The sequence below is a fragment of the Notolabrus celidotus genome, chromosome 15, assembly GCF_009762535.1.
Source record: "Notolabrus celidotus isolate fNotCel1 chromosome 15, fNotCel1.pri, whole genome shotgun sequence".
Lineage (NCBI taxonomy): Eukaryota > Metazoa > Chordata > Actinopteri > Labriformes > Labridae > Notolabrus > Notolabrus celidotus.
Window position 1 is genome coordinate 11,459,733 of NC_048286.1, and position 17,771 is coordinate 11,477,503.

Consider the following 17,771-nt stretch of genomic DNA (forward strand, 5'->3'; position numbering starts at 1 on the left):
CAATGATGATTTATTTAACTAACATTACATTTATGAACACATTCCATTGGTACATTTATTAACACATTTAGACCTTTTAGGGTTACATCAAAAACTTAAAATGAGTCCTAATGTTGTAAATTAAATATAGATAAGTGCATCATTAACTGTAATTATATGAATAATAATAATTATTATTATCATTATTACAATTAAACTAAGTATATATTTTAAATACTATATTCTCCTTTAGATGGGATAGAAAACAAAATTTAAGCAACAGTGAAAGTCTGTGCTGATGCTTTGATTTGTGTTTTTAGTCTAAGAATTATTATATCTTATAATAATAATAATAATAATAATAATAATAATGATAAATCATATCATTTTATTATATCATAGTATTATATTATTATATCTATCTAAGTCTAAGTCATGAAACACTAGAGTAAAATGTCTGTAGCAGCTAGACTCATGCTGACATCTAGTGGTAAGATAACTAAACTAAAATGTAGGAATACTTGTGGAAGTACTTGCAGCACTTGTAGAAGTCCTGCTAATGGAACCCTAAGTTAAAATTGGGAAGACATTTTGAAATTAAATTTCTGGGATTTAGAAAGGAGAAAATACTACATAAATCTTTTGTGTCATGCATATAAGAAGGAAAGGGAAATGTGTGGATTTTATTATTTGGCTGTATCAAATCATCTTTTAAAAAAGGGAGAGAAAAGTTTAACTCTTTGAGGCTTAAGCAATTTGCATCTTAAATGACACCATCAATGATGATTGGAAGATCATTTTTAGGAAGAGTGAGAACATAAACGGTGTGTTGGTGAAATCATCAACAATGCATTAAATCTCATGCTTTACTGTGTTTTTTGTTTTGTTATTTAAAACTTAAATATGAAAGGTAAGTAAATCATTTCTCAGATGATTGTATTGAGTTGAATAAACAACATGTAGAGGTATAAAAAGAGCAGATGGCAGAGCAAAATTAATAAAGTAGTCACGATATGGTAAAGTAACTTTTTTGGAGTATTATTTCTTGAATTCATATTTTACTGACTGAGGAAAAATAAACTGAAAGTAAATTAAGTTTACCAAAAAAGTCGAGCTCTTCCGGTTAGGTCTCCCTTTGCTCCCCATAGAACCCATACTTTGTCCAGTATGTTTTGTCTATAATGAAATACGATTGAACACTGCATTATTATGCACAGAAAACCATACTTTCCGTTTGTTTTAATTAACAGAATATGTTAGTTCTTTTTAATGAAGATCCAATGAGTAAACAGCATTTTATTGAAGAAACACTGATTGATCTGAGACAGTTCTCTCAGATGTAGTGGAGTTGAGTATACAACAAAAAGAGGTATGAATTAGGATAATTAAAAAATGCACTTAATTAAAATGCATGTCCCGGACAATTCTACAGAAGTACACCTCTTGAGTAAAGGTATACAAAACTGTGTGCTATTATGACAGTGTCCACATACTGCAAATTCCAGCATTAATGCTGACTCCTGGAGGACTCCATACTGCCAAACATGGAGAATAATGAGAACGTTCAAGAGGTCTGACTGAGGAGCTGCATTTATTGTGAATTAGAGCTCTGACTTGTTATTAAGTTTCTATATTTTGTGCAGTGTTAAATATAAATGTTAAATATGAATGTGAAACGTTGCCATATATCCTAAATATTTAGCTGCTATGCAAATTCACACTGCCACCCAGCGTGGCAGTGACAGACTCTGAGCATTGTGGCAACTCTTACTAGCATCCAAAACTGCCTTTGCAATATTTTCTTCTAAATCAGTGACCATTTTTAATGGCGGGCAGTCCCATTCGCAACCCGTGGGAGTACAGACAGACTATATGGTTGAGATATTTGTAACGCTTTATGAAGCTCATTTTGGTACTTCCATTTGGGGGCAGTGTGAATTTGCATATTAGCTAGATATCTAGGACAGCAGAGCAACATTTAACGTTTATATTTAACATTTATGTTATATTAATATGAAAAATGTGTATTTATATTTAATATTTAGATGTAGCATTTATATTTATATTCATATCTAACAGAGATTTTGTCCTAAATACATTTGTCACGACAAAGAAATAAGACGAAAGATCACAAACATTGTGCTAAATGTGATTTAAAAAAGTTATTTTGAAAAATCCCACCACGTTTTTAATAGGTTTAAATAATGTGGAGAAATATTTTTATTTTTGTGTGCACAGCTTCACAAACGATGCCCCGTACTAATTAGTCTTGTATTATTGTCGAATTATGAATTTGTTGTTCATTCATAATTCCTGTGTCTTTATTGACATGGAAATCTGCTTTGGGGTCCAAGCCAGAACTAGCAAAATGAAACTGTTCCTTGGGGAAGTTGATCTAATGTATTTAAATGCGCATCTGTATCCAAATACCTCGAGGTGGATAACGCCACACTCATCATAAGGATCTAGCTTCTTAATGATGTATGTAATCTTGTTTTCCATAAAGTAAAACTCATTAACACAAACTTTTATCACGTTCTTGTCGCCTAATCCGTTAAACTCCGAGGGGGGACGCTGATCCTGATTTCCTCTCAGAAACCTGGGCTGGCTGCACGGATCAGACCTGTTGAGAAACTTCTCCTCAACTTGAGGTACGGAGGACGAGATTTAGAAAGATGCGTCTTTTTAAGATTTACTGATGCTCTGTGTTTTGAGGATAAAATAACCGGTATTTTTCCCTTTGTATGGTCTGAATGTGGTTCGTTTTTATCCACGAGGGGCAACAGAGGCTGACATCGGTGAGTTATTAATTTTACTTCTCTGTCGAGAACAAGATGAAACATGAAATCCACCCTCTTCATGAATTTTTTTTTTCTCTTAAACGTTACAAGACTGAGATTATTATGTGTCTGTAAGCCCTCAGGAGGAAATTGCCCTCTAAAGTGTGAATGTTTTTATGTTGCTTGCATAGTATTCATAGTGTGTCGGATTTTATGGCTGTAATATTTAACCTTTAAATGTGTGGTATCTTATATCAATGTAAAAAAAAAGAAGTCCAAGCCTCCATCCCCTGCAATTCACTGTAGTTACCATGAAGCTGTTATGGGAATTTCAGTCTGAAAGAAGCAGGTTTAGACTTAGTGTATTTCTCAGAAAGATGCAGAAAGAAACAGATTTCCTCCTCAGGAATGCTATTGCAGGAAACCTAAATCCTGCTCACTGATAATACCCCCGATTTTCTTCTGTAAGTAGCTCAACATGAGTTAAGAGTTCTTATAAGGACATAGCTCTGGACTCAGTATTGTTTTATGAGAGTGTAATCTGTAAGGTTTATATATATTTTATAGATATACAGATAAAATACCTAAAACTGACATGGATAACACATTTTACATTTTTGTTTTGGACACTTTAAGGTAGATTCAATTTCAGTCTTGATTTGATTTCAATAAATGTTGCTTATTGTAAGCTCTCTCATTTTATTTATCTCAAGTCAAATGCCCAAACTGCTTTATAATAATAATAATAATAATAATAATAATAATAATAATAATAATAATAATAATAAACTTAATTTCTATAGCACTTTTCAAAACAGGGTTACAAAGTGCTTTACTATAAACAGAATACAATAAATACTTCAACATGTTTTTTAATTAAACGAGTGGGAATAAAGAAACATAATAGCTGCAAAAAGACAAAAATGAGAAGTAAGTAAAAAAGTTGACCACGGAAGATAAAAGGGAATAAAACAAGTTTAAAAAGCACTAAAACCAACAACAATATAGTCTCAAAAGAAATTAAACAAAGTCAGAGGAATAAAACCAACCAAAGGTGAGCAGAGCCTTCGCAGAGGACCTCAGGTTACAACCAAGCATGTATGTGGTAAAGAGATCAGATATATATTTGGGTGCAAGTCTAGAGTATGCTATAAAAGTCAACAATAAAATCTTCAAATCTATTCTAAAATGTTTCGAGAGCCAATGAAAGGGGGCTAAAACAGAAGTGATGTGGTCTCTCTTTTTGGTTCTGGTAAGAAGTCGGGCTGCTGCGTTTTGGACGAGATGTAACTTTTGCAAACTCTGTTTTTTTTTACGAAGTGGGCAACGAGTTACAATGGTCCAAACGGGAGGAGATGAAAGCATGTTTTACGGTCTCCATGTTTTTCCTGGATAAAAACAACCTAACTTTAGAGAGTCTCCTGAGCTGCATGAAACAAGACTGCACCACTGGCTCTGGTCAAAGACAACACCTAAGTTTTTGAACCTATCATTGCTTTAGGTTAGGACCATTTGGATGGTGATGTTCTGTCATTTTCTGCTGTGATTTGTTTTCCCTTGATGTACTGTATGTTTACTAAGTGTTTTCTTTCTTTAGATGAAAAAAAACGAGCTGATTGATTAGTCAGAGGGGTTGAGCATCAGCTGGAGGACGTGCGTCAGCAATGGGGCGTAAGCTGGATCTGTCGAATCTGTCCGACAATGAGGCGGAGCATGTCCTGCAGGTGGTGCAAAGAGACATGAAGTTACGCAAGCAGGAGGAGGAGCGACTCAGGTTAGTCCTGAGTCACTGTGGTTTCATTTTTCGGGCTAATTGGGTCTTTATCTTGGCAGCTTTGATTCATTATAAGCTCTCTTCATGTGTTGTTTTTGGCAGCACTTTTCTGTGAAGACTGTCTTAAAAGCTACTGAACACAACTTGCTCTACAACAAAGGGCAGACAGACACTATGAAGAATGCAGTGAGGAGTTTAGCCATTATAAAGCCAGATATTTCCCGTAGGGTTTAGTTGAGACCATAAGAATTATAAAGAGCTTACACTTATTTGTTATTTTCTTTTTGCCTACAAGTCCTCCATAATAACTTTTTCAGATTACACTCTACTGAAGCTGTCTCTAAGCTTTCCCCAAGTGCCCTTAAATGTGATAATACAAATGAGGTAAGAGTTCTTTAAATCTGAAACCATGGAATATTTTGCAACTCGAGAACAGCAGAAACAAACGATCACTGACATATCAGCAAGCACAACAATTAACACTACTCCTGCTATATTAATCAATTAAACAATCATTTTTTATTTATTTTGCTCCAAATTACAACACATTTTATCCCAAAACAGACCAGGTCTAGTCGGGTCTACTCTATGTTGTATTATCAACAAAGACCCAACATCAAGACAGGATAAGATCCAGTCCCATCTTACAGACAGAACTCAGTCTGATCTCCTCTTAATCGACCATGAGCAGAGCACTTTGCAGAATTTATCAAGTTACAGTGGCAAGGAAAAACTTCCGTTAACAGGCAGAAACCTCGAGCAGAACCAGACTCATGTTAGACAGACCTCTGCTGAGACTGAGTTGGGGTTGGAGGGATAGAGGGAGATGAAGAGAGAGAGATGATAATGGTGAGACTGATACTAGTTGTAGCAGCTGGAGTCTACGGCAGCAACACAGAAGAACCTACAAGACATTATCAATTTGTTTTATGAATATGACTTTTTCTATGGCAACAAATAAAATGTTACTGGACCTCAGAGTCATGTTTACAATAACAAACACATTACATTTTGTCCAAAGAAAATAACTTCTTTGACTCTTAATCTCACAGTTTAAGTCTTGTTTGTTTGAACCAACCGTCCACCCTAAGCAAAGTACTCTTGTCTATGCTCTTTTTCATAGCTGATGTTGTTCATTCAATGAGCTAAAAAATCATGAGCCTAGAATCCCAGAGCAGGTTGCAGTGTTATTTCATGTGTGCAATCATCATACATTACATACATCATACATCAACATACAGTTGTTAGCATTCAAGGAATTTTTAGACATCAGTTGAATGCTTCTCCTCCTCCGCCCTCTCTGCTCTGAAGTTTGTTCAACAACACTGAGCGGGAAATGACCGCCCTTTCCTGTTGTACTCACACATACTTCCTCCAAACTTCTGTCCAGCCTTAGAGCACAAACACAAATTGCATGGACACAAAGACAGAAGAAAATGCTAATTGTTTGGTTTGTACTGAGTGTGTCGTATTAGTTTGGTAAGAGGGGGATACATAACAGCTTGAAATACTTGCCAATACGAGTCAGTCTAGGTTAAAAACAACATCATTTTGTTATAACTGGTTTGCTTAATACCCCTGTGTCATGTTATTCTCTTATACAACATTATTTATGTGCTTGCTTAACCAAAAACACTCTGAACAAAATTAGAATCCAATCAAAAGGATGAAAATGAGCTTGAGGGCTGTTAACTCATAAAATGTACTGTCAGAGCAAAGACTTAATGTTGACTTTGGCCTGAGCCTCAGGACCTGATTTTTGTCATACGTGACAGTTGCCCTGACATTTTTATGTGAACAGTCAAAGTTCCCATTTTTTGGTTTTGTTATGGCAACAGATGCTGTCAGCAATTCCCATTAACTCAGTGATTAGGTAATAATAACTTCAGTTAAAAGGCCCAAGGAGGTTTATCAATCTATCAATCTATCAATCATTTTTTACAAGTAGTGGAGTTCTACCTATTTAAGCAGTATTTTGGCATCACTTCACACAGTGGGAGGAGATGGAGGTGTGGAGTCCATATTTATAAAGAACAACGTGTTAAATTAAGGTGAGTTTTTTGGATGGTATCTGTCCTTTTTGCAGCAGGTAATAGCTAGAGGTGGGCTTTATAGCTTCAAAATTATATCACAATATCTCAAGAGAAGTTGGATAACATTATACAGTATATGATGATATTTTTCATTGGGCATTTTCCATCAAAGCTTTAATTTTTTTTGTCAACCCTCCGCTAGGGCTTGTGGATTTCAAAACTTACCAGCTACTCATTATTTTTAACCAATGACATAAGCGAGGACCTTTATTGTGAAGTATTTGGACCAAATAATGCATGTTCATAGTCCCAAAGTTTCTTTCTTCTGTGTTTTCACAAGTCTTTGGTTAAAACACACCTACATGTAGGTAGAACTGATATGTTACAATGTTACAATGTTACAGTGTCATTTAGCAGACGCTTTTATCCAAAGCGACATACATACGAGAACAAGAACAACACAAGCAAAGATCTAGACAAGAGGAAACAAGATCATTAAGAGTAACAAAGTGCTTCAAGTCAATTTGGGTGCAGGTACTGCCAAGCAGTGTAAAGGCAATGCACAAAAGTAAGTAAGGATTTTTTTTTTTTGTAAAATAAGGACCATCTACAATGAAGCAACCAAACCATTTAAGACCTTCCATTATCATCATCAACAATTAACATCACCACAATAATGACCAAAGTGCCAAGTGCTGGGTCACTCAAGAGCTGAACACAGATTCCCAGAGTAGAGCAGGACAGTGCGAGTCAACTGTAGCTGGACGACATGGTCTGCCACTGGGGACAACAGTGGAGAACAGTCTCGCCAAGTGCATAGTGCTTCCTAAAGAGCTGGGTCTTTAGCATAGATATAATGGAGATATTAGTCCCTGTTGCGCTCATTTGGAGTCAAATCGAGTTGAGCCATTCCAGTTCATAGTCGATGTTAAAGCCTTAGACTTAAGTGTGTGCAACCACCTGTCTAAAACAGTTTTCACAAAATCTACCCCATTCTGGTAAAATTTCACACCAACAGAAGTGTCTTTAAGATACTTTACTTTATCTACATGAAAGATGCAGTGAAATCCTTGAAAAAAACCTTTCCATTTGTTTTATTGAAGACTCGTGTAGTGGCTCCAGCAGCAGCAGAGAGGCAGTGTAGTCAGAGTGTAAATGTTATAAAAGGCTGTGCTACTGATATTACACAATTTGACTGTTTAACTCTCAGCTATAGAACACGTTTTTTGGGGAGAGCCACAGAAGCTGTTTAACTGCCAATACACCTGATGATTTAAGAGATTGGTGGCATGTGTTTCTCTCTTGTGCCAACACACACACACTCACTCAAACACACCTTGGCGGCCTGTGGAAGAAAAGTTTTATGATGCAATTCAATACAACTTCATGGTCCCCTTGGGAAATTTGTCTTGCAGTGAAGTGCTACACATGCTCATTCACCTTCATAACAGTACTGATACATAAACAACAACAATGCACACGAAAACAGAGAAACACATACCAAAGGACTTAACAAACACATCACCCATTTTACACAAGATCTGCACAGAACAGCAGAATTATATTCATAAATATGTTCAGTGTCAAAGACAGTAAAAATATGGTCTGATGTTTTTTTACTTTTTGAAAATATGTGTCAGATATTTATTTTGTCATGAATAGGCTGAGTCTGTCTTTAAAAATATAAAATAAGTCTGACCAGTGTTGATAAAATGATGATGTATATAAAAACCACCATGATAAACCAACCTTGTTATCTTTTTAACCGTCATTTGATTGTGTTGGGATTTCATGGAACTTTTTATTCCTTGTTTATTTTAGTATTTTGCTGTAGTATCTTAAAGGGATTGTTTTTCCTGTCAGAGCTGTAATAAATGGAAAAGATATGTACCAAAAATATTCAAAGTGCAGAGTGCAAGTAAAAGAGGTAGTTTTTATTATTTCATTTATAACTTTTTAAACATATTAACAAGGCAAGAAAAAACAAAGACAATCAAACAAGTAAAATAATAATGATAATAAAAATACATTGTATAAAATAAGTAATTCAAAAGGAAACACACAAAGAAAAACTGGAATAGAAAAAATGTTGACCAATGATTCAAAATAACAAATCAAATTTTAAATAAATTAGAAATTAAAAAACAATGACACAAAAAGACCACACAACAGAGTGCATGTGTCTTTATATTATTATTACACAATCATTCAAATTTTATTGGAGTTTCTCTTCATTTATGTCTCCTTTTTCCATCTATTTGACTTGTTATGCAGTTTGCCTCCTGAACTTACAGTTCTTAGAAACTCATTCTTCTTCCTCTCTACTATAACAAAACACAATGTAACAGCACTGATGACTAAAATATCAACCATTGTCAAGAACAGACTTAAGAAATATCTACACCACACAATCTCACACAGTAATGTGTTGTATTAAATATTGTTGATACTGAACCAGCACAATGAATAGATTGTGTTGATTTTGTTAATTCCACCAACAGAATAGCATGATTTCCAGGAAAAGCCACAGTAGCTGGTTGTCTACTAAAATCTACTAAAATAAAGGTGAAAAATGACATGAGAAACAGAGACATCTCATTTAGTGTTCAACTCTCTGCATCAGGCTGTGGACGACAGTTAACATAACTTTAGTATCTTGGTGTGGTTTTGGAAACAATAACAAGGTATGCTAAATGGACAGGGCTGACCTATAGTCAGACTATCAGTCAAACTCACACCTACAGGTAATTTAGAGTCACTGATTAACCTGGTAAGTGCTTCTTTAGATTATAGAAAGAAGCCAATGTATCTTGAACACCTGCCTGTGAAGGGATTTTGATCAGGAACATCCTTGGGGTGAGATGACAGGTCTAACCTACAGACTGCATAAAAGTGGACAGCACGAGAGCTCCCCACAAGTAAAGCCAAAACATTTAGAGCTCCCCCTGGTGACTGGCAGCAGTATAGGTTATAAAGCTTACCTCCTTCATTACATAACAGACATGGGTTGAACTAGAAATATAAAACAAGTCAGACACAGCTCTTATCATGCTGATTAATGTGCAGATGTTCATTTTTGAAGAAGTTTGGTTATAATTAGATATTTGATATTAAAAGGAAGGGACATGACATTATGATAGACCACTCTGTTGAAAAATGTAGCTCATACAGTGTGCTTTATCAAATTAGCAGAGTAGAGGAGGAATGGTGAGGAGAACACACGAGTCATTGAGCTTTCCATGAACGTGTCTGCTTTGATTCAACGCAAGAATCTGTTCTGCTGTGGAGTGAACCAACCCCACGGTCTTTACAAACACACACACAGTCTGTAAATTATATGTGTTTTGGTTAGCGGAAGGGGTGTGACGTCAGTTTGGTGGCTCGAGCAGCCATTACTTCTGTGCATGCCTTGGCCCCACTATCACAATAGGTCAGCGCCTGCCAAGGCTTCATTCTTTTTAAACTGGAGGAGATAGAGGCAAGTTGTTGATATTTATATATGGTCAGTACACTAAACACAGCACCACCATGCATCTCTAGCTATTCTTGTCATTAAACAAATCATCACATTGTATTTATTTAATTTAGCTGAAACCATATGTGCAGACTCCTAAACCTGCTAGCCTAGCGTGAGCCCCCTGACTAGCTGCTGAGTCAAAGCACTCCCTGAGCTTTACAGCGGACAGGACCAGCCAGCGGTTAAAGTGTATTTCCTGAACTAGATACCACAAAAGATTCAACTTAAGGAGATGGTCCTGGTTACAATTTTTAAACAAAAAAACTACAAACATGTATGCATTCACAAAGCTGCAGACACACATCAGCAGACGTCACATCAGCTTATCTCAGAGAAACAGACTTTTTCTGAGGATTATTGCAGCTGACACTGCAGCTCGAGCATCTTCTTGTTTGTTCTGTTTTTGTGCCGCAAGCTACAAAGCTCCATCAGACGAGGGTGTGTGAGGACAGAGCTGCAGATATCATAGACAGAGCTGCTGAACAAACATGTTTCATAAGTATTCAGATGATGTAAAGAGATAACAAATGACTGTTGCTTTATGCTTCACTTTTTAGCTGCCGCTTTGTCCTGCAGAGTCAGTGTCAGTGTGTTTTTCATGGGACAGGGTTTTGTGCGTGTGTATATTCTGCACGTTATTCTTCTCTCTCGCATCATGTTGTGAAGGTCCTTGCTGTGACAGTGTGTTTGATTGTGCACAGGTGTGTGGTGTCTGCTGCAGAGATATTTATACCTTCGGTAATGGAGTGTGCGGCTGTAGGGAGAGAGCTTCGGCCTCTCTGTCAGACAGGCATCTGAGGGACACGGTTAAATTTTAATAGTTTGGGAGTTACAAAGAATGTTGCCTGAAGGTTAGTGCTGTCAGAACAGATAAGAAATATAGTTTTAAAAAACGGTCTGTCATAAAAGATGTAGAGCTGAAAAAAGATGTGAATTAATCATCCTTATTTTATATCTCTACACGTACAGTTGATAGTGTATTTTATGATTTACAGAGAAAAACAATACTACTGAATCGTGTCATTTGGTCATACTGATGGTTTAAATACACCAACAATTTCCATAGAGTGATTACTGTACATATAAAAGCTCCATAAAAGGAACATTAAAAAAGTAGTTACATTTTTATTTTAAGTTCTGAACTTTTGTGTTTTTGAATTGAAAAAAAAAACAGTGTTGAAGCCCAGAGTGACTTTTCTCTTCGTCTTCACCCTGTCGGACTCCATCACCCTCAGCAGTTATCACTTTAACATGCTTCAGTCTTGATGTGAAAATCTTAGATTTTTTTTGACACTTTCCTCCAGCCCTTCTCACACCACTTTCTATTTGTCCGTCCTCTGCCTCGTCCATCTCTGCAGCTGTTTAAGATTTGGTAAAATAGATTATGTATGTGTTTTTGCAGTTTTGTGGCATAGAAAGGGTGCACAAAATAAACAATTAACAAAGGCCAACAAAATATCTATTCTTTGACAGATACATTTTCATGCGGTTGCGTGACATAAAGTGTAAAAACTGAGAAAACTGGTTTATTTTCAGCTGCCAACAATTTTTAACGAGAACAAGAAAAGACATATTCAAAATCATTTGGTATTTGTGGGATTTTACATGATCAAGAAGTTAACATTTATTTGGGACTGTTTAAAATGTAAATATTTGATAAGAAATCTAGCAGTCAGAGTTAGGGCTGATGTTAACCTGTTTACAATCAATCAATAAATCAATCTTTATTTAAATAGCGCCAAATCACAGCAAACGTTATCCCAAGACGCTTTACAAACAGAGCAGGTCTGGACCGTACTCTATAATATATTATTAACAGAGACCCAACATCCAGACAGGATAAGATCCAGTCCCTTCTTACAGACAGGACTCAGTCTGATCCCATCTTAATCCACCATGAGCAGAGCACTTTACAGCATTTAGCAAGTTACAGCGGCAAGGACAAACTTCTTTTCAGGCAGAAACATCAAGCAGAACCAGACCCATGTTAGACAGACATCTGCAGAGACCATGTTGGGGTTGGAAAGAGGGATAGATGGAAATGCGGAGATAGATGATAGTTGTGAGATTGATAGTACAGTAGTAGTTGCAGAAGCTGGAGTCTGGCTCGTCCACAGCAGCAGGCCATCTACGTCAGCGGCTCAGAGGAACCTATGAGACAAGGGAGCTCAGGGACTATGGTTATGATTTTAGTGGGCTTGGCTGGTATTGATATTTATGGTGGACATTTTTGGTATAAGATGGCCCAGAAGTTAGGAAAATGGACTCGTAGTTAAAAACCTGGTCCCAAAAGAGTGAGTTTCATTTGTATATTTTGAGTGGCAATCATGATAAGTCAGTATTTGGGTCTTATCGGGCAGATTTAAGTGTGAAAACTTTATTCTGTGTTCTGGTGACTTCATGGAATTTCTAACAGCAGATTGTAGTGAAACGTCATCATTTACAACAATGAATTAATCTATCTAAATAATAAACATCTGATACCTCCTCTTTGAAGTTTACCTTTTTGCATGATCAAAACAGCCGTTACTGACATTATTGTCATTATCCCTGAACAACTGAATGTTAACTGGCACACATCAACACAGGCAGAGTGAGACAAAGATGGACTAAAGCTGCACTCACTCTCCCTGCCTCTTTTTGTATCCTGATTCTGAAGGGAGGAATTGTAATTACCTGACAAACAAAAACATTTAGGTGATTATTATTTCAGCACCGCTTCTCAAAAGACTAAAGCAAATAAAGGAATTCCTTTCTTGCAGAACTAACCCACAAACCTTTCAAAACAGCCTAAATACGTTTTCTAGTCTGGGATTTCACCACAATAGGGGGATTGATTGAATGTTTTCATGTTTGCCAAAAACAACTGCACCTCTTTATTCTGAATTCCTCCTTTGTGGGCATGTTTACCTTGTTGCATATTTTCCCCCGGCCTGGAAAACAACTTTTTAAAGCCATGTTTTGATGAGTATTGGAACTCTGTCTGGTTTTATCTTCATTTTTATCTGTTGAATATCCATATGGAGTCTGGTAGTTGTCCTGTAAAATGCAGCAAGTTGTAGACTTCCTATCACTTATTAGCACATTAAGATTATGACTTTATTCTAAGGTGAAAGATTGTAAATCACTTCAATGATGTCATATATGTTACCATTGTTTTTTCTTGGAAGCCACCTAATGCTAACTTAACCCCCGTAAAAGGTAACAGGTCAAAGCCAAAGTCTCCTGAGCACAGTATGTAACGCAAGCTGCAAAACCTCATTAAACTAAACCATAAGTCCTTATTACATGCTAACTAATCTCTTTAATGATAAACCAGTTACGGATTACACCCTGGTGAGTATGTCTTTCTGCTTTTGTCATATCAGGGTAAAAAGCTTTAAAAATCTGTTCCTGCCAGGTACCAAATAGCAGACAGATGAAGTTAGCAACTTTCTGGTGAAAGCACAGGAGCATTTAGCAGCTAGACTACTCTATCTTAGTAGTGGAGGAGACCAAATACAGAGATAATGATAGTAACATCAGACATCCATGCATCCCTTGATCAGAAACAAAAATGAATGTTACTCTGCTTGAAGTGTCAATTAGAAACCTTTACTGAAGTTTAAGGTGAATTAAAATTATGAATAAGCATTTACAATTCCATAACATCTGCTGAGTACTCTGTCCCCTGAAACAAAAACAGATACCGATGACGCTTTGAAGAACTGAACAATGCTTCTTTGTGTTATCTTCACCTTTAGCAGCAGTAATTGTGCCTATGTGGCTTTAACCTTAACATGAGCACAGCAGGCAGCGTTTAACTGAAGATGGGGTGATGAATCCTCAGCTTAAAACATATTTATAAATGAGCATTTCATCTCTTTCAATCATCATTTACCTTTAAATGATATTGAGGAAATGATGGATTGACCCACTTTGGAAAACCACTTTAATTTCTGCTCCATTTTCATTAAAGGGCGGCTGAGGATCAGTGTGTCGTGCTCTGTGTTTATGTGCATTTCATTTCCTCATTATAATACTCATCCTATTTGATTTTGTTAAGCCCACTACTACTTTATCCACTGTATCCATCTCAATTTAATTTATATACCTAGAACATAATGTGCTTTTACTGATTATTTTGTACTTCATTCTCACACATGCTCCCGGTTCACTATCTCCCTCCCTCTCCCACCTCCCCCTCCTCCTCGCAGTGAACTGAAGCAGGAGCTGGACGAGGAGGGCAGTCGCTGCCTCCTGCTGTCACGACAGGGTTTCTTCAACCAGCGCTGCTGCATCCGCTGCTGCGCGCCCTTCACCTTCCTGCTCAACCCCAAGCGCAAGTGCCGCGACTGCAAGTACAACGTTTGCAAAGCTTGCCGGGTCTACTGCAAGCGGGAGAAAGCCTGGCTGTGCTCCTCCTGCGAGAAGGGCAGGTAAGGTCTGCGGTGGTGGTGGTGGCACTGATGGGAGCAGGGGTTGTGTGTGTCCGGTGTGTTTATGTGTGTGTTTTTGTTCATGGGGCTAAGTTTAGGATGAGAGGCTGATGCTGACGTAAAGGTTGTTAGAGTCTTACACAACTTCCAAAAGGATGGATTCGGCACTTATAACTAAAATCTGCTGTAGACTTAGTCTCCTATGGTTGAGCTTTTTATTAAAATGATATATTCTTAAGCATTACACACATCCTCTCTGTTTGATGCTATTAAACCCATTCAGACACTTATTTGCATGTTTCATTTTTAATACTGCTTTGGTAAATTTCCAGACAGTAATGTCTACCTTTTTATTAAATGAAAAACACATAAAATCCTATCAGAAACATGTAGAAGATTTGAGTGAATAAGAGTCTTTGACAAGATTTCTTCTGAAGGATGAGACTGGTCTCCTTTGCGATGTATCCAAAGCCTGTAGCCTGAAAGAAACCCTTTTTTCAACATGTTGTTTGAAGCTTTGAAGCTAAGAGGTATGGATAAGAGCCACCACAGAGAGAGGTGGATAATTGATGTTCTATAAAGCCATAGGAGTTGAAATAATGTGTACTGTGGGACAGTCTTGCCTGGCAGCATTCAGTGTGTTGTTCTGCATGCTTTTGTGCAAGATGACAGATTCAATTGTTGAAAATAAAAGAAGACACTGTGGGAAGTTTATGTGGGTGAGATTATTGCTTTTCCCGCAGTCACAGAAATTCAAGTCAAGTGAAGTCACATTTATTTATAAACGCAACTCACAACTCACATACACTGCACAACCAGGGAGACAACAAAAAATGAATAAAATAAAACAACACCCACATACACAATAATACACATACGCTAATTAAAATACTGATTAAAATGTCAATAAAACAAGTAAGAGCCAATATGAAAGCAAACAAACCTAACAATAAAAGACCTGCTAGATGATGTTTAGAATAGATAAGAGACAGGGTCAACATGAATTAAAGGCCATCGAGAAGAGATGGGTCTTTTGCAGATCTTATGAGGTCGACTGTTCCATAGCTCAGGAGCAGCCATCCCAACGACTCCATCTTCTCTGTTTCTAAGTCTTGAGCTCAGGATATCAAAGAGCAGCTGCTTAGTTGACCTCAGTGGTCTAGTTGGAGTGTGATAGTGCAAAAGATCAACACGATAGGAAGGTGCCAATCCATTTAAAGCCTGAAAAACAATAAATAAATTAAATCCTAAAACTGAGAGGAAGATGTTGCAGAGTCATTAAAATGTATGTAATGTTGTCAAACATTTTTTCCCAAGTTAGCAGACGTGCAGCAGCATTGTGCAACTGATTTAAACCAAAATACAGAGACTTACATTAATCAAGCCATTAATCAGATGAAGGCATGGATGATACTTTCAAAGTAATTTGGACGCAGATAAGGTTTGACTGTAGTTAAAAGTCTCAGCTGTAAGACACTGGGTTCAACTATCGAGGATATACTGTATGTTTATCAAATTTAGATGAACTATCAAAAACCACACCAAGATTTTTTTATTTTTTTATTTTTTTATAATTCACCAATTAGTGTATAAACATGTAGTCGATACAGACATACTAACAAGTACAAACATTACAAAACATGGAAGGACACATTTATACACTTGTGAAGAGAGAGAAAACAGAAGAGAATAAAGGGGGGGGGGGGGGGGGGGGGGGGAAGCCAAAACAAAACAAAAGCAAGATAAAATTAAATAAAACAACAAAACAAAAAAAAAAAAAACACCAAGATTTTTGATAGACATTTGCGGGCAGCTAGAAGGCCGAAAGTAGCCGCACAATCTTCCGGAAGGTAAGCTTGTCAAAAGTAGCCAACTTATTTTGACATTATAGAGGTGTTGGAGGATGAGCTTTTAAATACTGCTCAACCATGACACTGGAACTCTGGTTGAAGCATTCTGATTGTATTTACTGACAAATCCCTTAAAGTGACCTCAAACAACAATGCTTCAATCCAGGGGCGATTTCAGGATCAGACTTTTAGGAGGCAATTAAAGATGGAATATGCTGTGCTTACAGAAGTATTGAATCCATGATATTTGTTCTTACAGGTATGAGTGGGTCCACAATGGATTATTAAGGTCAATGTGATACAGTTCTTAAACATATTATAATAATTCTGTAAGTGTTGCTAATTAAAAGTGTTACTTTTGTGAGCAAATGTTCTGGGTCCTCTTCTCACCACTTAAGAATTAAGAACATATCTGTTATCTGTTTTCTCACCTAAAATAACCTACCAACGGCATTTTTAAACCTCTGGGTTTTGTTGAGTGGAGAGATTTTCTTCGATGTCATGACAAGTCATTCAGAAATTGAAGTTTAGGAACATGTTACCTTTGATATTTTGATGTAAAATTGTATGCCCACTCATTTACTGGAGGTTAAGGTAAGGGTGTGGGTCAGAGTTGGAGTTGGGGTTAGGGTAGGGTGAGAGTTAGGGCTACGGCTAGGGTTAGGGATGGGAATAGGGTTAGGGGTATGATTAGGGTTAGGGTTATTATAGGGTTATGATTAGGGTCAGAGTTAGGGCTACGGCTAGGGTTAGGGATGGGAATAGGGTTAGGGTTATGATTAGGGTTAGGGTTATTATAGGGTTATGATTAGGGTTAGGATTAGGGTTAATATTAGGGTTAGGGTTATGATTAGGGTGAGAGTTAGGGCTACGGCTAGGGGTAGGGATGGGAATAGGGTTAGGGTTATGATTAGGGTTAAGGTTAGGGTTATGATTAGGGTTAAGGTTAGGGTTATGATTAGGGTTAGGGTTAGGGTAAAGTTTATGATTAGGGTTAGGGTTAAGGTTATGATTAGGGTTATGATGAGGGTTAGGGTTAGGGTAAGGGTTATGATAAGGGTTATAATTAGGGTTAAGGTTATGATTAGGGTTAAGGTTAGGGTTATGATCAGGGTTGGGGTTATGATTAGGGTTAGGGGTATGATTAGGGTTAGGGTTATGATTCTAGTTAGGGTTATGATTAGGGTTAGGGTTATGATTAGGGTTAGGGTTATGATTAGGGTTAGGGTTATGATTAGGGTTAGGGTTATGATTACGGTTAGGGTTATGATTAGGGTTAAGGTCAGGGTTATGATTAGGGTTAGGGTTATGATTAGGCTTAGGGTTATAATTAGGGTAAGGGCTAGGGCTGGGGTTAGGGTTAGGTTTAGGGTTAGGGTTATGATTAGGGTTAGGGTTAAGATTGGAGTTAGGGTTAGGG

At 37.1% G+C, this 17,771-nt stretch overlaps 1 protein-coding gene across 1 annotated transcript in view; it reads left to right on the top strand.

Annotated features, from left to right (window-relative positions):
* Nucleotides 1-1,527: 1,527 nt before the first annotated feature.
* Nucleotides 1,528-17,771, top strand: part of LOC117827387 — a 46,997-nt gene continuing 30,753 nt past the window's right edge. The window contains exons 1-5 of the mRNA XM_034703979.1: nucleotides 1,528-1,550; nucleotides 2,546-2,630; nucleotides 2,766-2,777; nucleotides 4,357-4,533; nucleotides 14,280-14,501. Of these exons, the coding sequence (XP_034559870.1) occupies nucleotides 4,424-4,533; nucleotides 14,280-14,501 (332 nt within the window). The 5' untranslated portion in view covers nucleotides 1,528-1,550; nucleotides 2,546-2,630; nucleotides 2,766-2,777; nucleotides 4,357-4,423. The remainder of the gene's footprint in view (nucleotides 1,551-2,545; nucleotides 2,631-2,765; nucleotides 2,778-4,356; nucleotides 4,534-14,279; nucleotides 14,502-17,771) is intronic.